Source organism: Macaca fascicularis, chromosome 8 (genome assembly GCF_037993035.2).
Source record: "Macaca fascicularis isolate 582-1 chromosome 8, T2T-MFA8v1.1".
NCBI classification, from domain to species: domain Eukaryota; kingdom Metazoa; phylum Chordata; class Mammalia; order Primates; family Cercopithecidae; genus Macaca; species Macaca fascicularis.
This window is the reverse complement of record NC_088382.1, coordinates 75,757,948-75,773,107: the sequence shown is the minus strand read 5'-3', so window position 1 is coordinate 75,773,107 and position 15,160 is coordinate 75,757,948. Positions and strand designations below refer to the sequence as shown.

At 36.8% G+C, this 15,160-nt stretch overlaps 1 protein-coding gene across 6 annotated transcripts in view; it reads left to right on the top strand.

Moving 5' to 3' along the window:
* Positions 1–15,160, top strand: part of PDE7A (phosphodiesterase 7A) — a 126,784-nt gene that overhangs the window by 50,933 nt on the left and 60,691 nt on the right. For 4 of the 6 annotated variants that reach the window (XR_001492962.4, XM_073998864.1, XM_073998861.1 and 1 more), the window contains exons 1-3: positions 2,602–2,778; positions 8,892–8,952; positions 11,904–11,987. Coding sequence is in view for 3 of the 6 variants with exons in the window: in XM_073998861.1 (XP_073854962.1) it covers positions 2,719–2,778; positions 8,892–8,952; positions 11,904–11,987 (205 nt within the window). In the remaining 3 variants the exon portion in view is untranslated. Of the gene's footprint in view, positions 1–2,601; positions 2,779–8,891; positions 8,953–11,903; positions 11,988–15,160 lie in introns of those variants that run through there. The other 2 variants (XM_015454902.4, XM_015454906.4) reach the window with 1 other exon arrangement.

Here is a 15,160-nt window from a genome sequence, read left to right as displayed (position 1 = left end):
CGTGTCAGACGTTAGTAGAAATTAGGAAGTGGATGCTGGGGGAACCATTTTAGGGAGCCAACCTATTAACTAGCATGAGAAACGAAAGCCAAGAGCCTCGTCCTGCTGAGAATCAGAGAAGGTTTCTCGGGGCACTTGCAAACACAGTGCAAGTTCTCTTCATGGACCGTTGTGATTGCAGTTAAGTTGAGTTAAGGTGAAGCTAGAGTGGTTAGGGCATTCTCATTTCTAGGTTTTAAATACAGTAGAGTTTAATTCTGATTTAACAAAAATTTGTTGGGAGTCGACTACGAGCTAGCTATTTATGGATACCACTTACCTCCCATGAAGGGGAGGAAAATAAGGCACAGTGGTGATTTACTCTTGGCAGTAAAGCTGGGAAATAAATCTAGGTTTTCAACTTCAAGCCCAGTAGAGTTTTGAGATGGTAGAAATAATCTAGATAGAAATTCATTTCAGTGAGACAACTTTTAGAACTTTCTTACTGCGTCTTTTTAAATCATCTCAGTTATGATTTTCTAAGTATTGTACCAAAAATAGCCCTCTTGTATTTGCTTTTCAAAACTTGACTCTTTTTGAGCAGTTGATTGGAAGAGAAATGTGAAGGTGGGAAGGGTAGCATCACTGGGCCAAGCATCAAGATAGTAGGCTGATTTGGAGTGGATAGCCCAGGCCAGAGTGGCAGAGAATGACCTCGAAGCCCGGGGCCCAGGCTGCACAGCCTCTTACAGATGACCGCCAGTGTTTCCCTTGAGCATTGGCCTAAGATACATACACTCTGCTGCTCTGACTCATGCCTAGGCATCCTTCAAGTTTCATTGCTAGAACCTTATTGGAAGGCAGAGTAATCAGAGACCTTGACAGTCTCATATTAAAGCTAGTCTCATGGCAGAAATTAAAATGTTATCTGGATTTGTGCAAATATGAGTATTATAACTTGTTAGTTCCATAGCAAGAAGTGAAAAGTTTATGGCCATGTATTAAGAATGGTTTCAAGTTAGGAAAATTTGGATTTACACCTATAAATTTAATTTACACTTCATTTTGACAAGCCTAGAACTGACTTCTCTTTTAAATAAGCTCTTTGTACTGAGGATTAGATAATGAAAATAATATTATTATTTGAACTATTTTGGTTGTTTTTAAATATTTTAGGATCATTTGTGTACATTGATAATCAGATGACGTTGTCTTGTCTTGGACTGCAGTCACCTCCTGAGTGTTTCTTCAGTCAGGCCAAGCTATCTTCACCTCTCTCCGGGACCTCTGCAGTGGTGGCCTGACTGCCCATCCAGCCCCTACCCACCTCCCTATACTTGACCAAAATGGTCTTTTTAAAAAGCAAAATCTGCTACAGTACTTCAGTAGATTGAAATTCAGACAAGACACCCCCAGGTGGCCCATATAGGGCCTGGCCTCTACTCCCCAGGGCTGCAGTGTCATCTGACTCCTCCCTGCACTTGAGCCGCTCTGGTCTTTCTGTCTCTCAGACTTGCTTGGCTTGGTTTTGTCTCACCCTTTGGCCCTCACGCCTGTTCTTCTGTCTGCACGATCTGTCTTCCGTCTTCACATTTTTGGGCCATCACACTTCATCTCAGGGTCATTTCAGGGATTCTGGAAGAAGTCCTTCACCTCTTAACTAGGTCAGATTCAGGTTTGCTGGCATTTCCTACCTCTGCTTCATTGCACTTGTTACAGTTACAATTTTGTGTTTATTTACATAATTTGATTAATGTTCACTCCAACCAAATTGCAAGCACCACAAGGGCAGGAACCTTGTCTGCTTTTACTCGATGCTTATATCCCTGCCATCTGGTACAGAACCTGGTACATATTAGCAGCTTGATAAGTATTTGCCGAATACTTGAATGAAAGTTTCATAAAAGGCATTTTCTCAGCAGTATTATCTGCAGCCTCTTGGTTATGAAGACGGATGAATAGAAGCATACTTTGTTATTAGAAAGCTCACTTACAGCCAAGAGAACAAGATCTGTACCAAAAATATAAGTTAGATTGCAGTTAGGGCTTGAAAATAATATGTCCTTAATTATTTGAAAATGCGCTATTAGACTAGCTTTTTTCCAGTAAGTCCAAAATGAGTGAATTATAATGTTAAGAAGCACAGATAATATGACAGCCTCTAACATTCATAAAGTAATTCTATCCCTAAAAGAAATAAAAAGTTATATAATAAGAACAAATTTCAATTAAAAATTGAAAAGATGGAATAAAATGCATTAATATTTTAAAATGTCACCGAACACTGTGCTTGTGAAACCGTTCTATGTGAAAAGAATGAAGACATTTTTAGTACTGCCACATATTTTTTGAAAGTTGTTTTAAGGCACTCTGTTAGTATTAAGATTGTAGAAGTGTTTGGGGCTGGCCTGAGTTCTCTTTTTGCCTACATTTTGTTAGACTGTTAGGTCAGCCCTCACTAAAGTCTTTTCCCTCCCCTCTTCCAACATTACTTAGGCAGTTCTACCCCAACCCTGGGTTTGTGGCATGAAGCATGCGCTGGGTAAGAAGGCTGGCTGGGTAGTGCATTCCCAGAGGAGTCAGGTGATCACTGTTGGAAGGCAGCTGCTTGAGGTCCAAGGCAGTCAGTGTCCCCTCTCTTTTGCCTCGGGACAGCTGGTTATTTATCAGACTCCTAAGAAGTTTTCCTTGCTCCCTAGTAGAAGAGAGAGATTATGCAGCGGGCTTTTGATTGATCCAATGGGAATTACATTGATCTGGTGTCTGGCCTTGGTTCTTATCAAGTGGATCACCTCTAAGGTAGGCCATCTTTATTTTTAGGATGGTGACACTCATCATTATTAGTTTACATATTTGATAGGAATTAAATAGCTCGACGATTTTCTCCCCCTTTTGCCTCAGTTTTTATTCTCTGATTAAAAGAGCTGTGAGTTTCATCGGTCGGCCAAAGCACTTAAATTTACTACTTGTAGTTTTTATTCTTATCCCACATTATTTCTTGTTAAGGGCTTTTTATAGCATCTTTCCCCAATATCAAAGCAACATTCCTCAGTATCACTGCCTTAAAGAAGTTTTTATGACTAAAGAAGTTTAACTTTTAAGATTATGAAATTAAGTTATACTTTTGGTGTATATATTTTAAACATTCTCTCGGAGAAAATTTAATGACACTTGCGTATTTAAAGTGTAATGTTGAGGATTTCTAAACAATTATAAACTTTTTAAAAATGAAAAACCACCCTCTATCATGTTTTCTCTTAAGGTCTTACTACTGCTAAAATACATGCCTTAGCTATAATATATTGACATAAATGTAGGATTACATATATGTTGTTTTTGAAGTTGAATTCTAAATGTCAGGCTTGAGAAATTCTTGATAGAATGCTAGCTAGCCATTTGCCATCTGGACAAGGGTCTAAAACTAAAATAAAAAATATTTTAAATTATACTGTTTGAAATTATTTTTTTCTATTCTTCTATAAAAGTGATTATATCTTTCATCCACCACACAGCTTTTTTTCTTTCTAGATTGAGAAACTGAATTTTTAAGGCTATCACTTAACTGAGAAACAGAGCTTCTATAAAGTTAATTTTTTTTCTCAAGCAAGATTTTAATACCCGCTATGTAATTTTCCACGTTTAAACATAACATTTTAAGCATAATTATCTCTTAAGTTGGTCTTCTTTTCTTAGTGAATAAGATTGAATAAATCTCTTAAAGAAAAATAATGTATTCAGATTTAAAAATCTTTGTGTTTTAAAAGTTAAGAATTAATTTTGTTGCAGTGACAGCTATTTTCTTGTTTTTAAAGGATTGGCTTGCCAAGTTGTTGAATGAAGGTCAAGTTAATGTTAATAATGCATTAGTTGTCTTGTGGGTGTTTTCAGAGACTTTACTTCCCCACCCCCCCCCCACCCCCCGTAGAGATGAGGTCTTACTATGTAGCCCAGGCTGATCTCAAACTCCTGGGCTCAAGCAATCCTCCTGCCTCAACTTCCCAAAGAACTGAGGCTATAGATGTGAGACAATGCACCTGGCCTCTAGACTTTACCGTTTTAATGACCACCAAAAAATCACGTTGTTTTTAAACAGAAAGAATGCTAATATTTTATTTTTTTAAAAAAATGGTGAAAAAAGAAAGAAGAATGGGAAGGCTACTATTTGGTAGATCAGTGCAATATTTGAATACTTTAGCCACTCAAATACAAGCGTGTTTTTCTAGCATATGTAAGATGACTACTCTGAAAAAGCTCATTTCGCTATGTCAGAGGAAATTGACTTCACAACTTTGGCTGGGCTTCATCTTTTGCTATATTATTGTTTTTTTTTGCTAGTGTTGCCAAAAATTTTATTCAGTGCTCCTGTGTGTAAGCCCTTTAATTTAACATCAGTTTATGAATCTGCAAAATGGAACTAATAAAGCCTACTTTATAGAGATCTTGTGTGGGTTAAGTGAGATTTTGTGTGAAAAACACTTGGAACATTTTTTTGGCACAAGGAGCACAGCAAGTGTTAGTTAATATATTATTACTCTTACCATGTAATGGAAATGCACTTGCTTTTGCTAATAAATCATTTAGTGGAAAACTTGGAACAGAATAAAAACAATGGCACTTAAAATATCTTTGCTGGGTTTTAAAACATGTCTGTCTTTAAAAGTTATGTATTAACTAATATTGGGAACAACTTTTACACCTTTTATCATTTACCTTCAAGTCAAATCTTTTGTGGAAGCATGATTCACCCTAATTCAAGGTGAGTCTTACCAGGGCACTCAGAACTCCTGTTAGTGAGGCAGTGGGTCCTTTGGTGCTTTACAGTTTAACTTGTTTGTGCTACTGCTGTCAGTTTCTGATTAGCTCAGCCTCGCCCATGTTTTGACCTATACTAGTTTGCTTTACAAGCTGTTCCCAGGATGGCTAAATTAGAAAAGTCACGAGTAGAAGCCTCTCAGTTATTTCCATTCACTGGTGAACTGAGGTGGGAATGTGGGTGATAGCTCTGAGAGTTTTATGACTGACAGTGTGACACAGGATTTTGATGAAATTTGTTTTACTGTAATTAAAAAGAAAATTCTAGTAGTATATGATTTTCAAAATGATAATCTTTAAAGAAATCTTTGTTACATGTGCAGCAGTCTTATATAAAAGTAGATATAATTATTTTTAAAACAACATGATTCTAACACTGAGGTCAAATTTTTATTGTTAGAACTCATAATTTATAGTTTTTTTTCCAAAATGAGTTACTGTAGATTATTCTACCTACCTACTTTAGATTATTCTACCTAGTGAGAGAGCTTAATATTCATTTTAATTTTAATTCTTAAGTGGGTAGGTGAATGAATTATCACTCAGGATGTATTTGTTGATGGGTTCAGATATATATTTTAAAATCCATTCTTTAAAAACAGTTTTGGTCTCATTTGGATTTATTTCATAAAAGCTATGTCTTGTGGTTCAGTATAGCATTTAAGCTAAGTATTTGTAGACTAGCCTTACTTAAATTAGTACCTTATAATGAATAGAAAAACTTGGATATTTTGCACAGCCCTGTGTAATTTGTATCTATTTTAAAATTAAACTCTGCCTTTTTTGCTTAATAAATTAGGATTAATACAGACCCTACCATTTTAATATCTAAATTAGTGCTTCTATAAATGAGGCTAAAATGATTACCTTAATAAGTTTAATATGCCATGGTGTTATCTAGACTATGTGCATTACCCAGTTTTTGACTTAATATTATTTTGTGATGTTTAACAGAGTGCCAGCAATATTGGTCAGTCTTTCACAATCATTAATGTGTGAAGTGATACATATTTTACCTTTCTAACTAGCAACTGTTATAGTAAATACCCTTCTTACATTAAAAAAAACAACAACATAATAATAATGTCAACTCCCCTCCTAAAGAGAACTGTTGGAGATAACACCTTAAAATTTATTTTAACAAGTTATTTATCTGAGTTGTTACTGGACACTATCAAATTGATAGGTCATGACAAGTTATTACATAGTATCTGCAGTGTCATTAATTTGCTTTAGCTGATAGTAATATTTATTGCCACATATGCCCTTCCTATGCTACTAGGTTTACCCCTAGATCGGTGGTGTTGAGGAGAGACCTGTAATCTAGTAAGCTAAATATGTTGGGGAGGGGATTCTCACAGTTGCTGTGAGTGGTGCCTTTTAACAGTGGCTGTTTCCTCCAGAATAAATAACATGAAACACTGCGGGAGGCTTCCTTAGGATATTCTATTAGTGGAAGACACTTTAAGCATGATACCAGGAGTGTAGTCTATATGATTTGGTCCCTTGGGATTTAAGATCATGCTTTTCTTTGTAGTAGATTTTTATTTTACTTTTCAATTTTAATTTTATTTTGTGAATATGTGATAATTACACACACTGCAAGACTCAAAAAGTACAAAGATAAACATTGAAAAGCCCCTCTCCTACCTCTGTATCCCTCAGCCTCCTTGGAGACACCCAGTGGTGATAGTTAGAATTTTATTTTTGTTTGAAATTTTTTTTCCTCTTATATTTCATGAACTGTGTTTTTTTAAGGACTTGTGAAGTAATGTAAGATTTTAATTGATATTTTTCTCTTAAAAGTCAAGCATTAAGGATATAATAACTTAATATTTTGGGTAGTTGTTGCACACTAAATCCAAGTGAGGGCTTTAAGTAAATTTTCAATATGATGAGAGTAAAAAATGTGATTTTTTTTTTTTTTTTTTTTTTTGAGATTTGTAGGTATGTGTTGAGGAGTTGTAAATCCCATGCCAGAATTTTGTGAGGGAACACGATCATTAATCTGATATGTAAAAATACAATCTCATTGCTTTAATATGTATTTCTTTTGTTAATGAAGTCAAGCATTTTTTTGTATTTATTTATTTTTCCCTTGTGAATAGTATGTTTATGTCCTACCTATTTTTCTACAGCTCTTTAGTCTTTTTCTAACTAGATTTGTAAGACAAAATTTTTTTTTGGTGGGGAGATAGTAGAGGAAAATTAGCCCTTTGTCATATCAGTTGAACTCACGTTTCTGTGTTTGAAGTTTATCCTTTACTTTGTTAATGGTATCTTTTACCATCATAATTTAACTTTTAAGTGGCCAAATTTGTCAGTGTTTCCTGACTTAGGGATTTTTATAGGATAGTTAGAAAGGCCTTCCTATTTAAGACTTTTACAAATATAGTCCTGTTTTCTTTTAATACTTTCATGCTTTAATTTTTAACATTTAAACATTGTTCCATGTGTAATATGTTTTGGAGCAGGAAGGTAGTAATGTAGCTTTATGTTTTTCTAGATAGCACCACTTAATCTAACATTATTTATTAAAAATCAATGTTTCCTCCACAGATTCTAAGTCCTGTATTTATCATATACAGAATCACTGTGTACTCTTGGATTTGCTTCTAGAGTCTCTATTGATTATTTTCTCTGTTTCTTTGCAATGTCACACTATTTTGTTCATATCCCATAGTGCTAGTCCATTTCCCACCCTCCCCCTTTTTTTTTGAGACAGGGTCTCACTCTGTCTCTCAAGCTGAAGTGCAGTGGTACCATCATAGCTCACTGCAGCCTCCAACTCCTAGGCTCAAGGGATCCTCCTGCCTCAGCCTCTCAAGTAGCTGGGATTACGGGTGTGTGCCACCATGCCTGGCCTATTACTACTTAAACTTTTTTTTTTTTTTTTTGCTTGTTAATTCAACTGATTTTACTGATCACTTTTGACATGCTAGGGACTGTTCTAAATGTTGAGATTTATCCTAGATCTGGGAAAATAGCAGTGACTGAAGACCCTGCCTCCACAGAACTTAGATTCTATGTCTAAACTGTGGTTTGGTCAATTTTATCTTCCTCATTTTTAAATCTATCCTCACTTATATCCATTCTGTTAGTCACTAATTTATTCATCAATATATTTATTAGTTATTTATTTGTAGTAAGTCCATTTAGTCATTCATTTACCAAATTTTTATTTAGAACTTACTAAATAATAGATCCTGTTTTAGAGACCAGGGATGCAGTGATGACTAAGATAGACAAAGTTTCTGCTCTTGTGAAGCTTTTAGTAACATGCAGACAAGACAACTAGCATGTAGCCGCATGCTACACAGAGGACTGACCTAGGGAGCTTTGGAAGAGGGTGGCTTCTAGGTGGCTATAGATTTCATAGTCAGGTAATCTCTCTCTGAAGAGATGACGCTTTGTCTAGAAGCTGCAAGGTAAGAAGGGAATAGTAAAGCAGTGATCCAGGACGAGGGAACAGCAATTGGAAAGGCTGTATATTTGGTGTAGATGAGGAAAAGCAAGGAGGCCAGCTTGGCTGTCTCCTAGCAGTGGGGGAGGCCACAGTACAAGAGGGCACAGAGGTAGGCAGGTCACCGAGGACTCTCGAAAGTAAAGCTTGGGGAGCCCCAAGTGTGATGGGGAGCCTTTGGAGGAGTTTGAGCAGGAGCTGAAGTGCTTACTTTTGCTCTTATATGAAGCGTGGACTGGGATCCAAAGAGATGCAGCAGGAAAGCCAGTGGATTGTCCTTTCCTTTCTTTTCTATTAATATTTGGCAACTCCTATTGATCCCTTTTGAGTCAACACAGATGTCACCCCAAAACCTTTACCGACTTACTCAAACAGATTAAATTTCCAAAGAGAGGCTGCATGTGTCTCTCTTTGTATCCATTTTTATGGTAGTTCTTAACCATACTGTATTAGAATTATTTGTTGTCCCCATTCCCCAGAGATTTCAAGAACAGGTACCATATCTAATTTCATTTTGTATATCCAGCTTCTCTTGCACAGTGCTTCACAAATAATAAATGATGAATACATGTTTGTTGAGTTGAATTTTATATCATATTTAATTGTCATGTATTATAATGCATATTTTTTTTTCTAGAGGCGTGGAGCTATTTCCTATGACAGTTCTGATCAGACTGCATTATACATTCGTATGCTAGGTAAGCATTATTTATTTTATACCAATATCAGTTAATTTTGTTATTATCTGTTGTTATTTGAGTTTGAGGTATCTTTCATTAGGTAGCTTTTCATTGCTGTTTGTAGCAGAAATAACCTATTCATGGAGTTTAGAGTCTAGAAACAAATATTGAATGTGATGTGAATCAAGAGAAGCATTTTAGAGTTACAGATAATTGAGAAATCTTTGGCCTAATAACTGGGACACTGTCATTAGTACACAGTTTCAAATTGCATCTTGAACATTCTTCATAGAAAATAGTGTTAGATTTGTACAGTGGCTAAATACCAAATAGATGAATGCCAGCATGGACAAAGGTGAGGCCATGAAATACCTGCTCAGATCATCCTGTGACTAGATGTATTTTGTTCTCAGCTGGCTGGCAAGGAAGACCATTTGACTTCTAGTTCTGGTGCTTAAATTTTTTATGTATTAGTCAATTCCACAAGGTGAAATGAATTTAGATATGTGCGTATATATTTCTAATTTTCTTTTTCTCTTTTTCTCTGTGCCAGATTTCTGTCTTCATCCATGTCTCCTTCATCCTTGCACTTCAACTCATAGTATTAAACATGCATATTAAGATTCCAACAGGCACATTTATTCGTTTTTTGTTAGAAGACTCTCCTATGACTCCTCCTCAGCTCAGAATTCCTCCCTCAACTTTATGATACTGATCTATCCTTATTCTTCACCTACTTTTGTTTTCTCCTTTGCCACCTTCACTAATTCCTTTTCATACTTTTAAGCTGAAATGTTCCCCAAGGTTCTGTTTTAACTCGTATTCCTTTTTGTCCTCTTTATTTTATCTTGTGTATCTTACCTGCCTCAGTTCTTTTCTATTCCAGTACATATTTTCCCCCCACGAATGTACAGCCTTTTTCTCCTTGCTGTCTCCATCTTTCTCTAATAAACATGTTCAGGATTCCGCTGTCCTTAAGACAGAGCTTTGCATTCATATTTTCTTTAACTTTGTAAAACATCTCCATGTAAATGTTATGGATATCTCAAACTTAACATGTCTAAAGCAAAACATTTGTGTTCCCCATGTCTGTCTGTTCTGCAGTCTTTTGCCATCTCAGTAAATATAACTCCATTCTTCCTGTCGTCAGGTCAGAAACCTCAGAGTCAATTTTTTACTTCCTATTTCTTACACACTCCATATTGAATTCATCAGCAGATCCTACTGGTTGATACCTTTAATACACTCAAATCTCACCACACCAATGCTGTTACCACCACATTTATTACTTACTCCTTAACTGGAGGCCCTGTGTCTACCTGTGTTCCCTGACTGACTCTGTTCTCATCACACCTAGAGGGAACCTTTTCAGACATAATCTGACTTCTCTATTCATAAGTCTTTGATGGCCGCAAATGTCTAGCACGATCTGACCCCACTGCCTCTCCACCCCACCCCCACCGGTTCCCCTCACCTTGCTCCTGCTGCGCCGGCCTCTTGGCTTGCCCTTGACCTTGCCAAGCATGCTTCTGTCTTGGGGAGTTTTATGCTCTCTCTTCCTCATGCCTGGAAGCCTCTTCCTCCCTGGCTCCTGCCTCGCTTCCTTCAGGTCCCTGCCCAGACGCCTCCTTTTCAGTGAGGCCTTCTCTGACTGCACTAATGAGTCACCCTCCCCTGCTCCTCTCTTGCTATTCCTCTCACCTTTAGTTTTGTCCATGTAACTCATCATCTTCCACTGAAATTTGGTATTTATTATTTGTGTCATCACACAAAAAGATAAGCTTCGTGAGGACAGTGAAGGGACTTTATGTATTTTGCCCTCTGCTGTATTTCCAGTGCTTGACTTGTTAACGTTTGTTGCAGCGTGAAGGAATGGCCACAGGACAGGTGACTAGTCATTGTGGGATGGAATTATAGTCGATGAAGTGAGCCTTGGAGGAAGTGATGGTCTTACTGAGAGAAACAGAGTAAGCAGGAGTGCCCTCTAAGCAAGCCAAATTGCGAGAGCACAGGAATAGAGGCTGAAGATTTAAAGGTTATGAACTTGGAGGCTATAAAAGTGTACTGGGAAAAGTGCTGTGTTTGGAACTCACGGAGCTGGGTTTAAATCCTGACTCACCCTTTGTACTAGCTTTGTGGCATGGAGCATGCTATTTAACTTCTCAAAGTCAAGTTTTTGAATCTGTAAAATGAGGATTAAGATTCCTATCTCTGAAGGTTGACGAGAGAAGAAAATAAAATAATGCCTGCAAAACACAAAAAAGAGCGTCTAGACCATGGTTGCTATGGTTATGTTGCTGTATAGAAAAATAAATGTGGAAGTAATGTGGGCACATGTAGGAACCACACTGAGCTTACAAAGACCAAAGTTTAAGACTCAGCTAAAGGCCTTGGGTGTACCTGCTGTCAGTGAGAAAAGAGTGATTAATCAGGTTGACTTTAAAACAAAATCTTTAACATTTTAAGTTTTTACACATTTATGAAATTGCAAACTGCTTGAAAATAAGTAATATATTTTCCATTTTTCATATCCCTTTTAGCCCATACTATAGTGCTAGGCACAGTCGGCTCAAGATTTGTGCTGAGGATTTTCAACCTCCTGTAAAACAGATACTGTTTCCCAATGGCCTTTTAAAAAAAAAAAAAAAACGTTGCCCATATGAATAACATGTTAGGTCGTCTTATCATATACTTGAATCCTATTTCAAAAGGCTAACTTATTAAAATATAGATTATAATAATTATTGTAGGGGTAGATTTTAAAAAGTCCTCCTCATTCAGCCATACAGTTCATTACTGAAATTTTGTGAACTCTTTCAAATAAATCAGCTCCTAACTACCTGTTCCACATATATCATCAGTGGGCTGTCACTTACGAATATGATACCACATGGACCTTTGTTGCTTATGGAAGCTTCTTCCTGAGCGATAACCTTCTAAACTTATGTTTTATTCTTGATTCTGTCCAGGAGATGTACGTGTAAGGAGCCGAGCAGGATTTGAATCAGAAAGAAGAGGTTCTCACCCGTATATTGATTTTCGTATTTTCCACTGTAAGTGTTGGTAGACATGATGTTTCTCTCAGACTTTCACTACAAATTTTAATAAAATTACATAGTTTTCCAAGGGAAAAAGAATACCAGAAAAAAAATCTATTATGTTTGGAATGTTTTTAAAACCTAAGTCATGTATGTAAATGACACTATTTCTAGGTAATCTTAGTAAATACTTAAGAGACAATTAGAAGAGGAAGATACTAAAATATGAAAGTTGATATAGCTTTTCTCTTCTCCTCTGATTTATTACTTTATTTCTTTAAAAAGATTTTTTTTAAGTTGTTGTATTCCAGATGGTTTGTCTTTGCTACTTCAAATAAAATGTTTTTGTGCAAATGATATTTTATGAAGATGTTTCACTAGATTAGCAAAGTGTTATCTTTTCGGTTTATTTGAAAATGTGTATCACCTTTAAAGATGCCTGGTCGAGTGCCTGTTCAAAAACAAACATTCTATGTGGATTTAGCCTATAGTGGAGGGAAAGGGGAAAAAACAGAACTTCTAAACGCCTTAAGTATTAAACATATTAAATCTGTTTGTGGAGGAGTTCCACTTTCAGTAATGTTGGCTAAAGTAATTTGGATTGATAATCTAAAAAATGAGAAAAATTATTCAAAATATAAAAGACATGTATGTTGTATTCAAATGTATCTGAATGCTATTGAGGCAGAGAGATAAGCCCAGCACTTCAGGCTACTATTCTTCTTAGTAGCATGTACTGATTCTGGGAAATGTGAATTAGAAGATGAGCAGAGCTTTTTATGGACACTTAGGGATAGAGAAACAAAAACAGGTGTTTAGAGCTCAGCAAGGCTGGAAGGTTGGTGCTGGTAAGCCATTCAGGCTTCGTTTGGAATCCTAAAGTGCTATGCTTTAGAAATAAATCCCAACTTTGAAATATCTCACTCACCGAATACATTAAGGTGATCTGTGACTCGTGTTTCTAGCCACCTGCTGGACAGAGATGTAACTCATCCCTTAAGTTTGCTAGCTGCAAACAGAGCCCTGGGATATGTCCTAGGCAAAGAGTAGTCAGGGCTTTGTGTTCTTGAGACATCAGTAAGAATGTGTAGGGACCCTCGGGGCCTCCAAGGAGGATTAACTTTCCAGTAACAAATGACCCCAAAACTTATTGGCATAAAACAACTATTTTTAATGCTCATGATTCTGAGAATCAGGAATTCAGTCAGGGTGTATCAGGTTTGGCTTGCCTGTGCTCTACAGTGTCTTGGTCTGTGATTGGAATGGTTCAGACAGCTTAAAAATGGCTGGGATAGTGGCAATGGAGCCTTATGTCCCGGGTCTTGGTCCATCTCATGTCATCTCCCAGGGCTGGAACCTCCAAGATGGCTTCTGCACTATTAGGTGCCAACATTTTTCTGTCTCCATAAATGGCAGTCTCAGGGAAGTCTTAGGGGTAATTGGACTAACTACATGGCAGCTACTTTCTGCCAGAGCAAACATTTCAAGAAAGAGGAAGTGTGAGGACTCATAGTGTCTGAAGATGTGGGCCCAGACCCTGGCATAACATCACATTTCCATATTCTGTTGATTAGCCGTGTCACACAGCTTGCTCAGAGTCGCGGAGAGAAGACACAGCCCTCCCTCCACCCTGGTTGTCAAAGGGATGCAAGGTCAAAACCTTTTTAATCTCCCATCTGTAATCTGGCACAAAATGTTTTGAAAAAGTAATTAAGGTCCTAGAAGGAGAGGAGAGGGTAAATGTAGCAGGAGCAGTCTTTAAAGAAGCAATGGCTGAGAAATCTCTAGAAGTTGATAGAAGACATTAAGGCACAGATTCAGGAAGTATTATAAATCTCAAGCAGAGTAACATTAAAAGAACATCACACCTAAGTGTACCATAGTACATGTTGATACTACAACATGACAAGGATGTGGTTGTCATCCACATCCTTGACTAATAGATTTTAGTCATAGCAGGAGCATGTGCTCATTTCTCTGATTAGATCACATTTCACAAAATACACTAGATTACAAACAAAAAATAACAGCCAAATCGCTCATGAATAAGGAGGAAACGTCCTAAATAACATATTATCAAATTATATCTATAACACAAAGGGAGAATTAATATATTTTGACCCAATTCATATTTTTCCAGGAATATAAGGTTGGTTTAACAGTGAAAAATCAATCAGTGTAATTCACTATATTAATAAAATAAAGGAGAAAAGTTATGGATAGGTTAATATGTTAATGCTGAAATGGCAGTGCTAAAAGCCAAGATGACCAAATGCTAAGAAGAGCATTTGATAGGGCCAGTCGCAGTGGCTCACGCCTGTAATCCTTTGGGAGGTGCTTTGGGAGGCTGAGGTGGGTGGATCCTCTGAGGTCGGGAGTTCGAGACCAGCCTGACCAACATGGAGAAACCCTGTCTCTACTAAAAATACAAAATTAGCCAGGCATGGTGATGCATGCCTGTAATCCCAGCTACTCGGGAGGCTGAGGCAGGAGAATCACTTGAACCCGGGAGGCAGAGGTTCTGGTTAGCTGGGATCGTGCCATTGCACTCCAGTCTGGGCAACAAGAACAAAACACTGTCTCAAAAAAAAAAAGAAAAGCATTTGATAAAATTCAGTATTTGTTCTTTCTTAAAATTCTGAGCAAGCTAGGAACAGAGAAAAACTTGCAGAGTTTGAAACATTAGCTACAAAACCCACAGCAAACATCATATTTAATAGTGCAATATTAAAACATTCTTTGTGAGATGAGAAATCAAGAATATCTTTCATCATCTTTCCTATTCAGTATTGTTGTGGCAAGTCAGGGACCCCGAATGGAGGGACCGGCTGGTTGTTCTATCCAGTATAATAATGCAAGAAAAATAAATGAAAAGTATAAGGAGTAGAAAAGAAAAAGTATCATTTTTATGGATGACATACTTATGTACTTAGAAAATTGTTAGGATTAATAAGTGAATTTAGCAGTTTTCCTTTCAGTACGTAGTGGTATTTCTGTAAAGTAACAGTGACAAAATTAACATAATATATGATTTGAATTTGCGTCAAAAAACATCAAATATGTAGGGATAAATCTAACTAAAGATATGTGTAACTCTACATAGAAAACTATAAGTCATTACATAGAAAAATTAAAGATAACTTAAATAGAAGTATATATACTGTTGTTTATGGATTGGAGGATTCAAT